At 39.3% G+C, this 21,561-nt stretch overlaps 1 protein-coding gene across 3 annotated transcripts; it reads right to left on the bottom strand.

Moving 5' to 3' along the window:
- Positions 1-1,964: 1,964 nt before the first annotated feature.
- Positions 1,965-20,770, bottom strand: alkbh3 (alkB homolog 3, alpha-ketoglutarate dependent dioxygenase). Of its 3 annotated transcripts, none has more exons than XM_049574987.1 (11): positions 20,656-20,770; positions 18,439-18,519; positions 18,146-18,252; positions 18,022-18,056; positions 17,830-17,877; positions 15,318-15,421; positions 10,758-10,846; positions 10,241-10,450; positions 9,407-9,505; positions 3,315-3,457; positions 1,965-2,258 (listed from the first exon to the last, which is right to left on the bottom strand). In XM_049574987.1, the coding sequence occupies exons 2-10, from the start codon at positions 18,512-18,514 to the stop codon at positions 3,332-3,334; spliced, it is 894 nt and encodes a 297-aa protein (XP_049430944.1). In that variant the 5' UTR covers positions 18,515-18,519; positions 20,656-20,770; the 3' UTR covers positions 1,965-2,258; positions 3,315-3,331. The 3 variants fall into 3 exon arrangements, with proteins under 3 accessions (XP_049430944.1, XP_049430945.1, XP_049430943.1); XM_049574988.1 differs by adding an exon at positions 19,809-19,922 and having other exon boundaries at positions 1,965-3,457; positions 20,656-20,746; XM_049574986.1 differs by having other exon boundaries at positions 1,965-3,457.
- Positions 20,771-21,561: the final 791 nt, after the last annotated feature.

Genomic DNA, 21,561 nt, shown 5'->3' with positions numbered 1-21,561 from the left:
CAAGGCCATGTACCTAAGGGTGAGGTGCTGACTCAACCTTCTGTGTCCCACAGACACCAGTAGACATTTGGTAACTTCCCTGGTGATGCTGTGTTCGGTCTGTCTATTTGATCTTCTCTTTTTTTTTTTTTTCATTTTTTACCTTCAGCTCGGTATTAAGCATGTAAAACATATAATCAGTTGAACTGAGGTAGTTACTGAGTTGGCCAATACAGAACATCCTGAACAACTGTATTTTGTTCTATCGCCTTTCTTTGTTAAAAAGTTGGAGACTATTTACAAAAGGGACAGCAGAAAGTAGAACAGACTTATTCTTTGGTGATCCAACATAGATGTGAAAACCCTTTTATACCCCCCTCTCCACCAAAATGAGCCTGTGTACGCAGGTTTTTAAAACAGGTAAACCTGCTAAAAAAATAGGCTATAGACTCCTTTCCAACTGACCCTTTGCTAAGTCCTGCCCCTGGATGCAGACTGGCCAATCATAACATAGCATCAGACCGGCTCAGACCAGGGTCCGACAACAACACAGCTGTGCTCCATTGACTCTAATGCAGTCGTTTCAGATTTCCTTCATTTTCAGGCTGGTTTTGTGGATTTGGAGCTAAATGTTGTGCCTGGGGCACGTTGTGTATTAATGATACTCGTTACCTGGAGAGGTTGGAAAAAGATATACGTTTCTTCCCTGTTCCAAAACCAAAATCAAACCCTGAAAAGTGTAGGGTTAGCTAGCTAGCTACTGAAGATATAGCCTATTGAATGTATACACATGCTGCTTTTGCTTTTTAATGATTATAACAGTGAACCAAAGACCAACCCTGCTGTACAGGAACCAGTGAAGGGAAGCAGGGAAACTTGCATTGTTGCATCGCATTGTGCGCAGATGAATGTAGTTTGACTTCCCCAGGAGATCTCTGCCCTGTCTGGTGGCAGAGGTCCAGGTGCTAGCAGCAGCACAAGGGCGAAGCCAAACACTGTTCATCTGCACACACTGCGATGCCACACAGCTGGTTCAATATCAGCAAAGTTTCCCTTTATATTCATTGTCTTGTGTGGCGATCAGCAGTGATGTGGTGGTTCACTTTTACACTGTGATCTGTAGCCTATAGTTCGGCTTTAGCTTCTAAATATCTTTGTCTTTTTAACCTGTTGTTGCTGCTGAGTCAGTTTGACATCCTGGATATATCCTTCAAACACAGACTGTAGACCCCTCTGTCTGCTTCTCTCTGGAATCACTCTTTCAGTTTTCCCGGAAATAGGATAATATTACTTCAGGGGGTGCAGTTAGTTGCAGTGTACGGAGTGTGTGAGCGCTGCTTGGGTGGAGATGGACGGTGTTTTGTGGTGGTGCTTCATCTCACCAGTAGAGGAGATAAAATTAGCACATTCACCCAGGTTTGTGTTCCCATCAATGCCAATCAGAGCCAGAGGTGAAAAATACCCATGACTACTGTAGTGTTATTTGACCCGTGTGTGAATGCCAATTAAAACCTTTCCCACTGCATTAAAAAGCCAGATGTTAGCAAGTGTTAGTGCTTTTTTGTGCAGTGGGAAAGGGGCTTTAGCAAATATCCTAATACTTACTGACTGCCCTGTAACACGATTTAATATACACACAATATGAACTGATCAAGACTTGTTTTCCAACAAACAGCCTTATCACATCTTTTGGGTGTAGTTACAACAATGGTTGCATAACTTTTCTTGTCTCAGAGATCCTGGACAGAACCTTTCATTCCTCTCTGTATTTTGCAAACATTGTGCACAGACCACAGTTTATTTTCATGACAAACTTCCCATCACAAGGTGATATTTTGTTTAAACTTGCTGTCAGCGTGCCCAATTTAGAGTCTTAAAGCTTCTAAAAATAAAGGGTTTAAATTCCATTTATGTATTAAATAAAGTTTGTTTTGCTTAGTTGACAAAAAAATGTTTTATGGAACATATGACACAACAGAAGAGAATTCAGCAAATTAAGTGTTTATTTCACAACCACTGCAATCAAGAACACCTCTTGTATCTCTTTAGTGTAACAAAGTAAACATACTATCCCATCATGTAGGTGGTTAAAGTAATGTATACACCTCCTTTAGACACTTAGACTTTCCTTAATTGTCATGTTGGAACAGGACCCAAAGTTGTTTCCCAGAAAAGAAGCTCCGGTGATCAGGCACAGTACCAAAACTGTGACTCTTGTTGCAATATTACTAACTTTGTGTTTAAATGGAATCCACATGGAACTTTCCCAGGAGTCATATTTAGAAACCAAAAAGTTATTATTTTATAATATATATTATTGCATTGTGATGTCTTTACATCAACACCAAATTTTAGTGTAAACAATCAACAAAACATTCCAAAAAGAACTTGAAAATTAAAATGTGTATGCAAGTAATTTGCGTTGTTTGGCTGGTGTTTGTACAGTTTCCTGTCCTCAAGTACACTTTTCATACACAGTGTAAGTTGTTATTCAGCTGCTACTACACTGACTTGTGCATTTTCTATCCAAAGAGACTTGCGTGAGCACGTCTAAGAAGAGAAGAGAGACTCTGGTTGAGGATATATTAGAGGTTTTAAAAAACCTGAATGACTTCTTTGAGAGACTGATCAGACGAATCTTGTTCAACAGCACAATTAACTAATTCCAGTCCTGATGGAGATGTAATTGGCCTAAGTGGCCACTTTACTTGTTCCTTCCCTTTTAATAGCAACTCTCCAAAAAAGCTCTCCAAGAAAAACAAGGCAGGAAACCTTTTACATTTTAAGGCATTTCACCAAAAGTCACATCAACAGTGACTCGCTGTACAGTCACTGGGTCTATCACAGAGACACTTTTCATGACAAGTCGTTTGGGTCGAAATGAATTTTTAGCATATGAACCAGAGATTTTATCAAAGTACCGACAAACAAACAGAAACGGTCTGTGCTAAATAAATAAATAAAGTCAAAATAATATGCAGAGCTGACATTATATCCAGCCTTTAAATCCTCATTGTTACTCATTCTTCTGTTTAGCTTCTCTGAAAACACTGATATCTGATAATCACCACTGGTCACGACTGCAGTGTTATTATGGTTCAATTACCGAACAGGTGAATTCAGGCAGACTTGAAAATCTCCCTAAGTGTTGGAGAAAGCTATTATTCATACTGTGGCCTGTAACTCAGTAATGTGTTTGCAAGACTTGTTTCAAAAATTGCTCACGAGCTCACTGAGAAGGAGGATGAAATCTCTCCATTGCTTGCGCTCCAGCCATCAGATCGAACACTGTGTGGCTCAGTATTTGAACACACTGTTTCCTCAGATTTAGGTACCTGACACTGAGGGGAGTTTACGGTTGCTTGGATGTAAATCGCAGCTTGGTTCCTGGTCTGTGGCCCTCCGGCTCTGAGTAGATATTTCTGAAGGTCAGGTTGATGCGTGGGCCTCGGTCATGGTACTCTTTAGCCACTTGATGCTGGTGGAGACAGAGAGACTCATAAATGAAGCATTTTGAATTCACATCCACACAATATTTAGCAAAAGTTGTGGATGGTAGCCTGCCTGGTAACAGCAGGCACGTATTACATAATATCTTTACCTCACTCTTCTGTTTCTCCTGATAGAACTTATTCATAGTTCCAAGACCCCCCGTTTTCATTGTGTTTGCACCACAAGAACTGAATGATCATAGTTATCATACTTAAACTCCATTTAAGGGATGTTTCTAGCTCCTTTTTCAGAGTAGGTACTCTCCCATCATAAGAAGAACCATGAGTGACATATGTGTACATCCACTGGTTGACACGAGCCAATGCAGCACCAGCAAACCGCCATTTTGGAAGAAAAACAAAAAACAAAACAGTTTGCAGTGGAAGAAAACACCGAACAACTGAAAATGGACAGACAGTGAAACCCAGGCTTTACTGAGCTTATATGAGACAGTGGAAATACAACTCGCTTTTTTACTCGTTGAAGCCAAATATAAGAAGATCTTCCATAGCCGGCTTACATCACTTCAGCGTTCCTATTGACAGCATGAATGCAAACAGAAAAAAGCCCTTGAAGGCATGTAGTTCTCTGGGGAGCTCCCCAGTGAACACTTTCTCTCAGGGAGTTCACAGAACAATTTGGTCTAAAACAGCCTATAGTTGCAGATGAAACAATCTTCCAAGTGTTGCATGGAAGACAAAACGGCAGTTTCAGATGGAGACACTATGGAAATCAGTTGAGAATCCCACCTACACCGAGGGGGTACTATTTGAAGTGGGAAATAAAATAGAGAAAAGGACCTGGTGCCAAAAGTGAATCGAGATGAGCCGAACCATTAAGTGGAATTACAGCAAAAGTTCTTGTGGACAAGATGCCATTAACAGACACACTGGCTGCTTTTGGGAATCCAAACTGTGACTAGCTGAAGAATGGCATCTCGGGTCATTAGTTCTTCTTACCAAAAACATGAGCTGACATGAGACAAGTTCAGCAGTGTCTTGGTTTTTGGTTCTATAATCATCAAATTAACTTTTCTTTTAAAAGGATTAGTATGTGACATCTCAGGAATCTGATATTGTATTCATACTGTAATAAAAAACATTTACAACTTTTTAATTCTAAATAAAAACATATGAATAAAGATTTTAGGCACATATTTTTTTTTCTAATATGCAATAAAATTTAAAAGAAGAGGAAAAAAGAAGTTGTTGATACTGGGTAAAAACTCAGACCCATGCCGGTATGCAACTGAGATTGGAAAATAAACAGATATGAAAACAAAAGGAAGGAAGATTAACATTTTTAGATGTTTCCTAAACACAAGTGTACTTTTACGTTTCAACTGACCTGTGTGCTCCATACACAGGTCAACTGGAAAATGTGATAAAAGACAAAAAACACCATGTTCTTACCATTTCACATATGGGGTAAAAGGCAAATTTATTCCCCTGTTATTCCCTCTGGAATATCACAAAGTTCAGCTCATTCATGTCTGGACCTTTTGCAAATAAGAATAATTTCCACTTGAACATCTCATGCCCTCAAAAACACAGACACACACACTCCTCCTTCACCTACATCACTAAAGGAGGTGAAAGGTTTGCTTCTACTCAACAGTGTCAAAAGAAAGAGTCCAGAACAGGCAGAAATAACCTGTATCCTTTTTCAAACAAGTGCAATACTTTAGCAGGATTGACAGGTTTAGTTAAATATTTAGCACTCACTTTCAAACCTCTCTAGCTGAGCCAGGAGGTTTTATTAGACAGACCAGGGCTGCAGTGACAGAGGAAGGATTAATGGATGGTGTGATCTTCTTTCTCTGGCAACATATTTAAAGGAAAGATAAAACCTTTGTTGAGATACTCAGGGAGGCCTCGCCATAAAACACCTGTGACCTTCTCTCTTTTTTTCTCTTAAGTTCAAACCTCTTTCACTCTCTCTGTACTTCTCCCTCTCCTTACACCCCCCGTCCCCTTTATTTTTCTCTTACTCCTTTTAATTTTCACTTACTTTATAGCATAGCCAGCTGAACTGTTTTAACACAAGACATTACTAAAGTAGCATCTACAATATGAAAAGCCAAAACTATGACTATCTTTCTCGCTGCATCGCTCTCAAAAACAAAACAAACAAAACAAAAACTAGAATTATCGCCCGACAGTATTTCCCTTCGCACACCAGCTGAGTTTGTCTTGCAGAACATTATGATGTCACAATGACCTCTGACCTTTGACCTTTTGGATATAAAATTTCCTCACTTAATCATTATATCTAATTAGCCATTTTTGTAAAGTTTAGTCATAATTAGTGTAAGAAGTCTTTAGCTATGGACAAAAAAAAAATGTTTTGTAAGGTCACACTGACCTTGACCACCAAATTCTAATCACTTCATTCTTCAGTCCAAGTGAAAGTTTGTTTCAAATTTGAAGAAATTTCATTAAGGTGTTAGAGATATAGATATCATGCTCAAAAGACTGAGACATATGCAAGGTCAAACTGACCTTGATCTTTGACCACCAAGAAATTCCCTCAAGGTGTTTTTAAGATATCGCGTTGAGACACAAGAATGAGACAGACAAGGTCACAGTGACCTTGACCTTTGACCTATGACCACCAAAATGTAATCAGTTCATTGTTGAGTCTAAGGAGATGTTTGTGCCAAATATGAAGAAAATTTACTTAAGGGGTTTGTGAGATATCACATTCATGATAAAGAGATGGATGCAAGGTCACACTGACCTTGACCTTTGACCACGAAAATCTAATTAGTTCATCATTGAGTCAAAGTGAACGCTGCTGCCAAATTTGAAGAAATTCCCTCAAGGTGTTCTTGAGATATTTTGTTCTCATGAATATGACAGACAAGTTCACAGTGACCTTGACCTTTGACCTATGACTGCCAAAATCTAATCAGTTCATTGTTGAGTCCAAGTGAACATTTGTACCAAAATTGAAAAAAATCCTTCAGGGTATTTTTAAGATATTGCATACACAAGAATGAAACAGACAAGGTCACACTAACCTTGACCTTTGACGTATCATCACCAAAATCTAATAAGTTCATTGTTGAGTCAAAGGGGATATTTGTGCCAAATCTGAGGAAATTCCAGAGGCATAAAAATTTGACGAATCATGTGAAACTGACAGACATATAATGTTTTCTGTTCTGGTGCTGTTTTGTGACATTAAAGGGACACTTCAACCCCCAAATAACCATTTGTATATCAGTTTCTCCCCCGTGTTACTTTGAATTTGTGAAGAAAACATTGTTTTTCTTGCATGCCTCCACACAATAAACAGGAGAAAAGTCTTGATGAATTAAAGTAAATGGGGTCCACGTTTAACAACAGCAAAACTATATCTCAACTCTCACACAACTAACCTATTGAGGTAAGGATGAGGTAAAATTATAAATAAGTAGTACTGAGAAAAACAAAGCTTTCTTCACAAATTCAGTGTACCACAGTGTTCCTCTCCTTCACAACGGTTTTATTTTGCAACCTTTTTCCATTTATTTCAATGCAAAGTTTAAAAAAGGGTAAAACTACATAGTATGACCTATTTTATCTACTCTACCAAAGGCTGAAAACATTTAGTCAGTATTAAATATTAACCTATTGTAATAAGATATATCCTCACTGTCAGGTGTAATGCAATTCTTCTTAACAGAAACCAGCTACACTCTCTCTTTTATACACAAAGACTCTTCCTCCTTTTTCATGCTCTCATATAAACCTGGCCACTGTCCCTGATTGTAAAACAAATGACTGTCATTATACCGAAGCTCTGTTACTCTCTCAGGGCCACACCATCCATCTTTGCTGCCTGTCGGTCAAGGGAGGAACCTGAGCTGCTTAAACACGGGTCTATCCTCTCACGTGTGTTGAATCGGAAGCACTTACACACTCACACACACGCACAAAGGCACAACACAAACAAGAGCAGAACAGGTGAGATCAGTCTTCACCTGACCTCACCTGGCTGAGGCAGGTGAGGTTTTCAGTGCATAGCTGTTTACTGTGAATGTCAAAGAGATTACATGAGGTAATGGATTCATTTGTGTCGAGGTTACCGTTTTCATAAGTAGTAGTTAGAAATAGTAATCACAACATCACGCCAATTTCTAGCTTGTCAGGCTTCAAGTAATAGTCTCACTCGAGATGAATTTCCCCTCGCCTGGAAAATGGCTGAGATTGGGTGGTAGCAGCAGTACGGTGGTGGTGGTGACGAAAGGCTGCGGTCAAGTCAGACAGTTTCCAGCAGCCTCAAAGATTATACACAGTCACAGAAATATTCACATCCTGTTAGATCCCTCCTGAGGCTACATATAGTTTACAGACCACAATATGATCTTCATTATTACTATTATCAACAACACAAGATATGTTTTATAATAGATCAAACCTGTGTGAGACTAACAGACTAGAATATATAGGGCAGTATTGACATTTTGGAGAAGACGGGATTAGCAGAAGAATAAAGTGTACGCATAAGGCTGTTCCAATCCACACTCCATTTCAGAAGGTGGTGGTAATGCACCTAAACGTTGTTTGGCAACCACCATAAAATGGCAGAAGAAAATGAGGATTTTCTACAAAATGTGGTGTTTGTGGCCCGGCGTTTCCCATCATAGCTTAGGTCTTGCAGTTGGTGGAGAGCAACTGTGGCGGCTGGCTCTACAAACTGCGTCTGCCTTGATCTCGTGAGGTTATTACTGTGCATGTTGTTGGCTGATGGCAGTCTGTACATGAACTGTAGGAACCGAGTGTGTGGGATTGTGAATAGCGACAGCTCTTTGTATGGACTGTGAAGATGTAGGAACTGTATGTAAAACTTTTTTGTATCTTTGAACGGCAGGTAACGCATGTATCCAAGACAAATTTCCTTCTGGACAATAAAGTCTATCTTATCTTATCTCTTATCTCATCGATGTGTGATTGACATTCTAGCAAGTTGGGATCAAGTCGGACACAAATATAACTTGGATACATTGTGCAGTGATTGCTAGTGATCAATTCTGCGCAGGCCTGGCTAAACTAATGCGTCTATGTCAGCACCACCAGTAGTGTGGACCAATTAGCATTCAGTGAGGAGCTACTGACAGCTGTGGGTGTGGTTTAGGAGTGCGTGACAAGGCACATACAGGCAGCTGTTTGTTCAAAACAACAATGCAGCGACTAAAGAGGTTAGCGTAGATGCTGCAATAGCATGAGTTATATCAGAACTGAAGAATATTTCTTTAGTAGAGAGACAAGGATTTCTCGATGGAAAGATGTTTTCGCTCCTTTCCTGACTGGCTGGGGATTAGGGCTGCCCCCCACTAAGAATTTTCCTGGTCGACCAATAGTCGTCATTTAGGGCCATTAGTCCACTAGCCGCCCGCATGTTTACAATATTAATGTAATTATTAAATGATATATTTTGGGCGGGGCAACACAATGGTTTGAGTTGAAGGTGTGAGAAAGAATAGTATCAGTAACATTGTTAACACTGTGCTACATTACAGAGAAATACAAAACCGTACTAATGAACCTTCATTAATATAGGCCTATATTTTATCTACAAGTGCACGTCACACACTGAGCGAGCCGCCTGTTAATGACGCTGTGGGCTAAATGGCATGTAGCTGCTTCCATGTTTCAGATGATACGTCATGTTTGTAGTCGACCAATGAAGATGAGTTTACATATCACCTTGGGTTCGTCCTTTATTTCTTGCCACAGGGAAAACACATGCTCATTTGCAAACCGTGACAGACAGATGGTTCATCCAGTCACCTGTCAAGTATTTTTTGTGTCCACCCTTTTCCAAATAATCTCCATTAGCTTCTCAGCTTTTCAGATGGCTTTGTGTAACAAACAATCTGGTGTATCAGGTTAATGTCCATTGGCCATGTCGCCTACATGGGCCCTTGCATTTGATTGGTGGAGCCTACCTGCCAATCATCTTGTGTAGCTCCGTCCATCAGCAGAAGTGTCCCGTGACCCAGAGGAACCCGAATCCGCTCCACGTAAGTGAAGTCACCATTCTCCTCCTGACACAAAAACATAAAGAGAGTAAAGCACAGCGTATAGTTGTCTAATAATAATAATAATACACACACACACACACACACACACACACACAAACACACGATTGGTACAACGTACTGTCACATGACTGAACACAAACTAAGTTGAGGGCACATTCTGTTAGCTACAAATCACGCCTACATGCCACTACAACTCATCTACACTGTGACTAATGAAGCTTGCCTCCTGAGAAGTGTATACTTTAACACTTAAAATAACACACAACTATTAAACATACGCCTTTAAATACTCCACTGAGTCTAAACACAATACCTGACTTAAGCCTTCCCTTCTGTGTCCAGCTTTTCACTACCTTACCTTGGCTGCTGCTCTGCACTCCACTACCCTCACTCACTTATTTTTATTAAGATCTGCAGTGGTTCTGCTTTATTAAGTACAGTAGCATGCAGCAGAGGCAGGAGATAGCCTCTCTGACTGTGAGCCAAGTCATACCACCACACTAACTCATGAGAAACAGCAAAAAGGTCAGAAAGAGTGTCTGCAGGTTTTAGAAGGCCAAATCAAATACTTTATGAGACCACTTTAATGAATACTGGGAGCTGGAGGAGAAAATATAATAAAACAAGACTTTTTTTCTAAATTAACAAAACAAGTATATAAGCAAGTGTAAGAGCAGTATAGTATCTGCTCCTAATGTGAGAATGGACACCAGTTTTCATGCTCCACCATCCTCTCACCGGTGGAGGCTGCTTGCGGAGGCTGAACACTCTGGTGTCGCCCAGACTGAGGGAGGCGATTGTGGGCTTGTTACCCAAAGAGGCCTCGTCGTCACTGTGCCAGCCGATGCTGTCATGGCCATCCCGATACAGGTTACACAGCAGTGAGTTGAAGCTGCAGCCGCTCGCCTGCTCCACTGCTTCACGAAGGGTTAACAGCAGTGGATGCCACTATGAGGGAACGAGGTAGAAGAAGAAAGACAGTTCAGCAGATATTCAAGAACAACACTGTAAAATAATGAAAGAAATTGATAATGAAAAAATCTTTTTAACAAGGAAACAACATTAAAACAAATGAGACAAGAACACAAGCGAGGAACAACAAAATATTCAAAGAAAAGATTTACAGATACAAAACAGCACTGTAGATGATGAGAAGTTAAACAAAAATACAAACATATAAACTAATGTAAAATAAAAGTGAGGATTACTTTAAAGTCTTTGAAGTGGACTTTGAGGTTTAATGACTTCATCTAACCTGTGTGTTAGCAGCCATGGTGGAGCGAGCATACGTGTAGGGCAACTCTCCGTACCAGCAAGTCAGCCTGGGCTCATCGTACGCCTCACCTGGATCAACACACACAAACAGATATACCTTTACTTCAAAGGAACCAGTTCAGATGACAGTCAGGACATTTTGCAGTCTCTATCTGTAACTAAGTCTACTTAACTTCCATGTAGCTCTCAAAATTTAAACCCGTAAACCCCAAACTTACAGTCACAAGGAGAATGTTACTACTGTGGATTATGTATGCTGAGTAGTAAGATCTTCCATATTGGTGAGCAAAATAATACAAAAGTTTCAGTACTCATACTAAATAATACTTTTTTAGTTTTGTAGTTTGGTGAATATAAATACAATTTTTATTAAATCTATATTTAAATTCCTTTAAGGCGTTCTTGAGGTATCGCGTTCACAGGAATGAGATGGATGGACGGACAGACACCTCGAAAACATAATGCCTCCATCTACTGCCTTTGTTGGCTTGTATCTGACTAATAATGTGAAACGGAAGACATAACAATGTTTTCTGTTCTGGTGCTGTTTTAACTGACATTAGAGGAATACTTCAACCCTTAAATGACCATTTGCATATCAATTACTCACCACATGTTACTGTGAAAAGAGAAAGAAAACTTGTTTTTTTTTGCATGTCTCCACAGCCAACAAAGACTTAATAACTTACAAACTCTCACACAACTCGTGCAGTGTAGTCTCATTTATCCTGTCGTATGCTCAGTACTTCCCAAACGTATGGCCCTTTCAGACGAGGAGCTGAATTGAGTGACAAAAATGGTAATTTTACCCTTGCTGAACACTGGAGTTGCTGGTCTACTGCTGCCTGGAGCAGTTAGCTTGTTTGTGTTATTGTACGCCTTTGCTGAATCTGCAGTAACCCTTTAAAAGACCAAAGTCACAGATGATCGAGGCAGCAGTAGACTAGTAGCTACTGTCTCCAGCAAGGTAAAATTACTGTTTTTGTTAAAGGAGTCTGGCTTTGAAGAGCGCATATGTAAGTTTAACTTCCTGTTTAAGTCCCCATCAGAAAGAGCTCTAAGTTTGGGAAGTACTGAGCATAAAAATTGATTAATGTGACTTGGATTATACTGCATAAATTGAGTTAATTATTAAAAACATTATATTTCTGTTATATGTCTGTCATTTTCACAAGGTGAGTCAAATTCATTTGATTTGTTGTTGTTGTTTTTTTTTGAGAACAATACTGCTAGAGAAAGTCATAATTTGTTGGAGTTTGTAAATCAATTCAAATCAAATCAAAGTTTATTTATATAGCACCTTTCGTACAATCGTGCAGCCCAAAGTGCTTCACAGAGCAGGAGTAAAACAGCACCGACAAGGTAACAAGTGAATAGCTAGATGTTACAATGATAAACGATGAAATATTTCAAGTAAATAACATTTAAATGAACAAATACATACAGAAAAGTCGATAAGAGACGAGGCACCATTAAGTTAAAGCCAGGCTAAAAAGATATGTCTTACGGTTTCTTTTAAAAATGTCCACTGAGGTGGAGTTCCTCCTCAGATGCTCAGGTGGAACTGCTCCATCCATAAATGAATATTTTGATATAGTTTTGCTCTTAAACGCGGTCACCTTTAACTTTAGTTCAAGAATTTTCTTTTTTTGGATTCTTTGTGTACTGAGGCATATAAGAAAAAATATAGTTTCTTCACAGATTAAATGACCGTGCATAACTGAGATACATATGGTGTTTTAGGGGCTGAAGGATTTTTGTTTTAACACCAGGCTGAACAGAGAGTGTTTCACTGCCCTCCCTGGATGACCTCTGACCACAGACTGCATAACTGTTGCCTAAATAAAATATAATTTGATTCAGATCATGAAATGTCAGAGGTAAAAGTCTCACCAAGACTCAAAGCAATATTTCACATTCGCCTTAGAGAGGGCACATGAAAATTAATATAGGAGTGATTCATTGATTGATGAATTGAAAACAAGTCAGACTGGTGGTTCCGCATGTTGCAGCCCACTCATATGATACTCCTGCTACCTTTTGAGAATCAAACACTCAATCTCTGCAGGCTTTGAATACACTAACATTTTTTTTCTTTCTCATGGAGAACAGCAGTTGTGGACAGTTTTTCTTCATATCCATCTCTATATTGCATCAGTAATTGGGTCACGGCAATTTCAACTTCAAAGGAGAATGGATCCAGTATGTTTTCATAGCTACTTCTTTTTTTTGCTGAATGACAACTATAAGTAGGGCAGAAAACTGACACGGTTTTGTTCTTAATATATTCCTTTCCTACGTTAACACACATGTAGAGTGATCATCTGCACCAGAATCTATTTCTAGCAGAATGTAAGGTAAGGTTAGCGTCTAAATCCAGTTTCTCTCCGTCTGTGTTGCTCTGCTGTTCTTTCTCTGGGAATAAGATCTCTTCCAAGAACCAATTCTCTGCCGTAAGTGTGTTTTGGCCGGCCCTCTGGTACGAGAACATGGTGAAACCAAAACAAACTGCTCGAGCAGCCATTGCTTTTTATGGTGCTGAATTATTCAGGGCCTCTGGAGCTAATACTTATAAATATCTGTGAATATTTATCAACTTTCAAAAGTCTTGCCATGAAAAGATGCTATCAGTGGAAAGATTAACAAAACCTACAGGATCCAATTTGGAGTCGTGAGCAATGGTTGGAAAAACTGAGTCAAGAGGGTTTTAAAACAAACAGGGTAATTGACAGGCGATGGAGGAGAGGCGACCGGTGAGGGGTTATCGTCTTTTTTCCACTACTTCCTCTTTAACCCAAACATCACGTGGACCTTGTTGACAAAACCTCAGCACTGATGGATTGAGATTACACAACTTTATGTTCTGTGTTTAGAAATCATCTTAGTCACTTGTCTTTATCGTGCTGTTTGTCTGCTGTGGAGCTATCGCAGAGTTAACACACAAGATGGATGAGAGCCAGCTGAGAGAAAGGCTGATTCTGAGGCAAAGTCTGGCTGCAGCTCAACAGGCTCGCTGTATTATGTCTGGGTACAATGCACGAGTTATTCTTTCCTCTTAAAAGGAAAATGCCAACTGTTTGCACAACTTACACACGTGCAAGACGAGAGCAGCTGCAGTTTTTGCTTTTGGCACGTTTTGTAATCTTCTCAAGATATACTGTACTTTTTAATTGTTATTGTTATTAGTAGTAGCATTGGTGGCAGTAAAGGTAGGGTTATTATTAACATCAGTGTACTCTCTTTTTATTATTATTCATCTACACTCACCAGCCACTTTATTAGGTACACCTTGCCAGTACCGGGTTGGACCCCTTTTTCCTTCAGAACTGCCTTAATTCTTTGTGGCATAGATTCAACAAGATGCTGGAAACATTCCTCACAACCATTTTGGTTCATATTGACATGATGACATCACACAGTTGCTGCAGATCTGTCGGCTGCACATCCATGATGTGAATCTCACGTTCCACCACATCCCAAAGGTGCTCTATTGGATTGAGATCTGGTGACTGTGGAGGCCATTGGAGTACAGTGAACTCATTGTCATGTTCAAGAAACCAGTTTGAGATAATTTGAGCTTTGTGACATGATGCGTCCTGCTGGAAGTAGCCATCAGAAGATGGGTACACTGTGGTCATAAAGGGATGGACACGGTCAGCAACAATACTCAGGTACGCTGTGGTGTTTAAACCATGCTCAGTTGGTACTAAGGGGCCCAAAGTGTGCCAAGAAAATATCCCCCACACCATTACACCACCACCAGCCTGAACTGTTGATGCAAGGCAGGATGGATCCATGCTTTCATGTTGTTTGCACCAAATTCTGACCCTACCATCTGAATGTGGCAGCAGAAATCCAGACTCATCAGACCAGGCAACGTTTTTCCAATCTTCTATTGTCCAGTTTTGGTGAGCCTGTGTGAACTGTAGCCTCAGTTTCCTGTTGTTAGCTGACAGGAGTGGCACCTGGTGTAGTCTTCTGCTGCTGTAGCCCATCTGCTTCAAGGTTGGACGTGTTATTGGTTCAGAGATGGTCTTCTGCAAACCTTGGTTGTAACCAGTGGTTATTTGAGTTCCTGTTGCCTTTCTATCATCTTGAACCAGTCTGGCCATTCTCCTCTGACCTCTGGCATCAACAAGGCATTTTGGCTCACTGGATATTTTCTCTTTTTGGGACCATCCTCTGTAAACCCTAGAGATGGTTGTGTGTTAAAATCCCAGTAAATACTCAGACCAGCCCGTCTGGCACCAACAACCATGCCACGTTCAAAGTCACTTAAATCACCTTTGTTCCCCATTCTGATGCTCAGTTTGAACTTCAGCAGGTCATTTTGACCATGTCTACATGCCTAAATACATTGAGCTGCTGCCACGTGATCGGCTGATTAGCAGTTGAACAAGTGTACCTAATGAAGTGGCCAGAGAGTATGCCCAACAGCAAACCAGCTGCAGTGGGGGAACTCTGTTCACCCTGCAGCTTCCATCAAAGGCTCACATTTCACCCCCTCCATACTGCTTACCCTTAAGCCCCTGGTACCCACCCTGTCTGTAGTTGGTCTTCTGGGACCAGGGAAGCTCTGCTAACAGCTTACTGAACATCCAGTCCGCCTGCTCTGGGGGAAGAAACCCAGGCAGCAGCCGCAGTCTGGACAGATGGAAAGACAAAACACACACTGACACCAAGTACCCAGAAAATGAAGGTGGATACATATATATACAGCATGTAGCTCATATATATTTAGTGTTTGTACAGATTAGTCAAAAATAGGGCACCCTGGTGGCCTACTGTGTGTTTTGGGTGCCAACCAAAACTCCCTGTTCTGAGTCTGGACATGAACCTTTTTCTGTCACCTCTATTCTATCAACTGTCTGATAGAGGAATAAACTTAATATGTAGAATGCTGCAGCAAGGTTTCTAATTGGTACCAGAAAAAGAAACAGCATTACACCAGTACTAGGATCCCTGCACTGGCTACCTGTCAAATACAGGAGTGCTTCTGAAGTTCTCTTATTTGTTTTTAACGCTACAGTAGGTAAGTTTTATAAAAAATAACTCTCTGTCATATTTACTGAAACTGTCACTAAGTCCCGGCAGTAATAAACAGATAATCTATGAAAAAAAAAACCTCTGGCTCCTCATGGCATTTACAAGAATTCAGCGTGACTAAACAAAAACAACCAACCATAACCAGGAGGAGTCTAACACATGACGAGCCATGCGCCTGCACAAGCAGTGGTACGTGTGCAGTGTGCACAGTGGTACGTGTGCAGCGTGCACAGCAAAGACAAGTAAACAGAGGGAGAAGATGACAAGAAGTATACTAAACATAAAAGAAACAAACCGAGCCAGAAGTGAAAGAAGAGTAAACATTTCAGTGGCTAGAGAGCTACGGCACCTGAAAGGATTCAAAACCGATGCTGACTCAGGTTCAAGGGAGCTGCGAGGGAGGGAGGTTGCACATTGTATGCAGGAGCAGTGATTAATATTATGTTTAAAATCTCCTCCTGGCTCTGATTAGTTGTTTTTGTTCAGGTGCTGTAGATTCATGCAAATGACACAGGGTGTCCACAGGTATCAGACAGTCAAATTTAATGCTTTGTAAGACTCTTTCAAATCAACCAAATTTAGGATAGACTTTTCATGTTTTACTTATTTAAGCATTGCAGTTAAGTAATCTATATATGTGGTCTTGTGCAGAGGAAGGTGTTATGTAGGAATATTGTTATTAGAGTGAGTTAAGTCAACCTACATTTTGCCAGCGGGTAAGAGTAAAATGTAAAGTATTATAGTTTTTTTTTTTTTTGCGAGAGAGAGATTTGTAAAATTAGAAATGTCAACTTTCACATAAAAAGCGTCACTCCTTTTCAACAAAAAGAAGTTGATTAAATGAAATACGATAAAATGTTTGTAGTAGTTAAGACCTCACATATTCAAGTTTAAGACTATTTAATGACTTTTAAGGCCTTATTATTGTAAAATTTAAGACATTTTAAGACTTTTTAAGGACCTGCAGACACCCTGTGACATTAGGAGCACTAGGAGGAACCTAATTTGTCAAAGATTTTCTCTCTCATGTCCTGTCAACATATAGTAACAGTTACAGAAAATATGACAAAAAGTTATTTAAAAAAAAGCCATGTATGGGCACCACTATACTTGTCTTAACTCCTCTGGTCCTACTCCAACTCTAGGCTTCTCAGAACAGTTACTTTGAACTGTTTCACAATTGAGGCTCGTGGGTAAGGAGTCCATGCATTCCAGGTGGCAGCCCCAACGCTTTCGATTAGCCTTCCACTTTTAATCAAATGCCCCCCGCCCCCTTCTAATTTATGAAACAAAACTCTTGATGTACATGTTTTAATGGCCTTTGGTTGCATTCAGTGGTATTAACATTTCAGTATTTTATTTTCTATAAATTTATCTCACACATCTTATTCTGTTTCTGTTTCAGACACACACATGTCATGATATTGCCTTACATTTTTCCACTCCCATTTATTGTTGTTATTTTACTCGCTATTGTTGTACTGTTCATTTTAACTTCATCAGCACTTTGGCCAACTCTGGTTGTTTTTAAACATGCTGATTAAATTCTAATCAATCACACTCACAGAATCAATCAGACGACACTGGCTGTAAGGTTCCTGTGGCTCTGAGCCTTAGCTTCCTCACTCTTCATTTTCTGTAATCTTAATGGATCTAGTTATTTTAGTCTTAAAAAAAACATCAGCTCAGTACCTAATAAGTATATGGAATATTCTGGTTGTTCAGGAAGCTTACGTGCAGCATGTGTTCATACATATTTAGCATCTGCTAAAAAACATTTCTGTGTCCTCAGAGGGTAGCACCAGTGAGGTAGGAAAGGTAACATTCACTGAGAGATATATATACACTGTTGTTTGTGGGTTGACTGCCATCTAGTGGAATTAAAACTCAATCACACATTTGTTATATTCACTAAACACACTGTTTTAGTATTATCAATTTTTTTTTATTCTCTTCTTTTCCATTTATTTTGCACTTTTTCATCTACACAATAATATTGCACTGACCTGGACACTCCTGAAGGTCCATGGCTGATCTCATGATCACCTGCTTGTCTGTCCAGGACAAAATTATGCATATCAGCCAATGTGTACATAGCACACAGCCCAATATCAGGCCAAAATATCACAGGACAAAAGACAGAGGCATGTTTATAATAGAAAAAGTCTATCCAGTAGGTAAAGAAATGTGTTACTTACTCTATCACCTTCTCTGGTGGAACATCTCTAACTGGCTGCAATGTAAAATGGACACAACAGAGAAAGATTAGCACAGCCAAATTACCCCAAAATTCTACAGTTACTTTTTGAGTTTAGTTTCTACCTTGGTGGGCTGAAACTCAAATGTGTTAGGTGCTTTCCGTGGCCTACATCCCCATGAGCTAGGGCCTTGGTTTACATTTTTGGATGGTTGGTTGTTTGAGACTGCACCTGATGAAAAAACAAAAACAAGAAACTGTTGTCAACACATTAGGCATGTTAAAAGGTATAAGAATCCAGCCTCCAGAGCTATGATTAACTAAATCTATAAATAAATAATGATCTAATTAATGATGAGCAGGCAGAGGGAGTCACATACAACCAATACAACAGTATATGTAATGGCCCTTAACTTACCTGCTGGTCCTGAGTGTTTTGGCAGTTGTTTGGCCCAAGAGCCCTGGACTCTGGCTCGCTGACGCTTATCTGACATCACATCTGCGGGGTGACAAAGGAGAATGAAAAAGTCTTCATCACCAAAGAAACAAATTCTCCACAAACCAACAGGAATACAGACAGCTCATCACTTGTGTTAGATTCCTCCTAAAAACACTATAAATGAAAGGACCCATTCATTTTAATAACTTTGGAGGTAGCACAAGTCTGCCAGCAATAGTTGAGGAGTAGTGAACTAAATGTAGGCTAATTAAACTTGTAGTCTGATGACAATTTGCACTAGCTTGTTGGTAGTTCAACTACATTTATTTTTGCATAGTTATTCAAGTAGTTAAAGTATTTTTCTGCTATTTTTGTGTAGTTGTGCACTTCAACCAAAAACAATTTTGAGCCATAAAAGGACTGATTTTTTTTTTTTTTTAATTCTTATGTTACCACTGCTTCTCTACTGTAATTGAGCCCCCTTTTCACCACAATTAGCCATCGGTATTGACAATTTTTTGTTATTTACAAATGTTCGGAGAAGTTGTAGCATGCTATTTTAGAAGCTAACTGCCTAATTGAGTCATCCTACTTGTAGCGATACCTCTACCTGGATTCTAGTTCCTGGAAAGCAGGTGTCCGACTGATGGACACTGTATACAAAACCATGGTGACATTCCTGCACTTTCCAAATGAGTAGTGGGGTATTTTACTTTTTTAGTTTATGTATAACCTGTAAACAAGTGGGCACTTACTGCCTTAAACTCCTTAAGCTGGCATGTGACATTTCTTGTATTATATGTTGTTAAAATTTCATTTAACATGTACATTGTCAATTTGATCATTTTTACAAAGTAGTTTGTAAAACTAGAAAACTAGATTTCTCCCTAAGACAGCTTTTTGGTAGTTCAGCATCTTCCAGTGTGAAGTAACTGGTAGCCAGTAAAGTTATGTTTTCAAAGTAGCCTCCCCAACACTGTCAGTAGCATCCAACATTTAGAGAACTAAATAAATAACTGTACATGTCCTGCTTTATTTCCTTCTTTCAGTGCATGGCTGTGTGTGCACTATATGCCTTTAATATTTGGTGGCAGTGTTTTAGTTTTGTAGTCCTTTGTAATGCTTCGTCTATTATTTCAGAGTTATGATGTAAATTTCTATGTCTGTTTTATAGACTTTCGTCATCATTTTAATTGACGCTGTATTCCACTGCATGAGCTTTGATGTAGTCTGTCTGTCTGCTTTTTATCTTAGTTGTGTCTTTTAATGTAAACATCAAGCTGCTAAATTGAAGAACAACTTGAAAGCGATTCATTCACAGATACTAGGCATTTTGAACATTAACTTACCATGAAATCCATTGTTTTTTATTTAAGGTGCAATCCCTGATTGAGCAATGGGTAACAGAATGCCTACTTGCTGCATATTCTTCTCCTGCTCTCCCTCAATGGCAAGACAGCTTACTGAAAGTGTACTCAATGGAAAAAGACAGCAAAACTCCATGTGAAGATGTGAAGATAGACACTTTTTTTATTCTATGGGCTCCTGTAATTATGTATTTTAGATTACCAAAGTCATACGGCAAAGGTTTTTCTTTTGGGACTCTTAATGTTGATGTGCATGTTGCCATGATTTGTAATTTGTATGTTCGTTTACCTGACACAGCAGCAATGTAAAATTCAAAGCTGCATAAACATTTTGTTAAAAAAAACATCAAGCTGCTGATAAAAACATCCTGCACATTTTTATCCCAAATAGAAATTTAATTTCCTCTTTACCAAACATTTAATTAACATTATCTTCTACCTCGGTCTTTTCACTTCTTCACTCGCCGAAAAACATCAATTGCAGACTCATAAAAGTGTGTTTTGATTTTATTCTAGAGTTAAATATACAGCAACTTGATTTAATCAAAAAGCTACCTACCTTAAATTATATTTGAGTGACATGTTGACAAAAAAAACCAACAACAAACTATAACAAATTCTTAGCCTAACCCGACAACTGCTGAAGCTATCAGTTAAACGGTATTTTAGCGAGTACGCTTGTCTTACTGGAACAAACCTATACTGAGTTAGCTGGCTATGCTAACTGAGCTAAACCTACTTAAAGTTACTTCAGTAAACACTATGTGAAGGTCAGAATTAAACAAATATCTAGCTGATTAGTGTTGAACCAAATCTTTAAACAACTCACCAAAATAGCTGCTAACACACAGCACTTCAGCTGAAATACAAAAGAGACAAGTCTACAGAGCTACAATGTCTGTGCTGTGACAGCCATGGTGAAAGTGTGTTACAGAAAAACAAAGCCTACCCGGAACTGAGATGAAAAAAAAAGGTTCCGGCACGTTATTCGTTTCTCTGTGCATCTGATCTTTGATTACTGTGATCCAGATACAAAAGTGGAAAGTGACTAAATACATTTGCTTAGTTACTGTCCTTCAGTACAGTTTTGAGTTACTTGTACTTCACATTATGTTCTACTTAATACTTCTCCACTACATTTCAGATGGAAATATTACCACTGCCTATACCAGCAGACATTGGGCGAGTGGCAGGGGTACACCCTGGACAGGTCGCTAGACTGTCACCAATTAACCTGCATGTCTTTGGACTGTGGGAGGAAGCTGGAGTAAACCCACGCTGACACAGGGAGAACATGCAAACTCCGCACAGAAGGGCTCCCTCCTTGGATTGAACCAGGAACCCTCTTGCTGTGAGGTGACAGTGCTAACCACTACACCACCATGCTGCCCTGAAATACACCAGCATGATGATATAAAAAAAAAAAAAGTAGTGACTCCATCTGAAGCTTGCATAAAGTCAGAATATGTGTCCATTCCTTGATAACCTGGGAGGTTATTTGTAGTTATTAAGTCAGTGAGGGTCCACTGAGCAAAAGAATCAAATGTGTTTTTCATAGAAATTAAGCCAAGTTATAAATATTGTTTTAGCAGTGGTATTAAAAGTATTAAAGTGGTATTGTTTCGGTATGCTGGGTGCAATAAAACAAGTGTTATAACACATAATTGATGCTATTCAAAGCCTAATTTTTATACAAGTAATATTTATACAGGTTAAAATAAATAATTTGATTGTA

Source organism: Epinephelus fuscoguttatus, linkage group LG4 (assembly GCF_011397635.1).
Source record: "Epinephelus fuscoguttatus linkage group LG4, E.fuscoguttatus.final_Chr_v1".
NCBI lineage: Eukaryota > Metazoa > Chordata > Actinopteri > Perciformes > Serranidae > Epinephelus > Epinephelus fuscoguttatus.
The sequence above is the reverse complement of the archived record's forward strand: the minus strand, read 5'-3'. Positions and strand labels throughout refer to the sequence as shown.

What these genes read in the sequence shown, in the direction of transcription:
- alkbh3 (XM_049574986.1), bottom strand. Translation starts at nt 18,514, where the DNA reads ATGTCAGATAAGCGTCAGCGAGCCAGAGTCCAGGGCTCTTGGGCCAAA. An exon ending in AAAACACTCAGGACCAGCAG is followed by an intron (nt 18,253 to 18,438) that starts GTAAGTTAAGGG and finishes TTTTTTCATCAG; the next exon opens with GTGCAGTCTCAAACAACCAA. An exon ending in TTGAGTTTCAGCCCACCAAG is followed by an intron (nt 18,057 to 18,145) that starts GTAGAAACTAAA and finishes TTTACATTGCAG; the next exon opens with CCAGTTAGAGATGTTCCACC.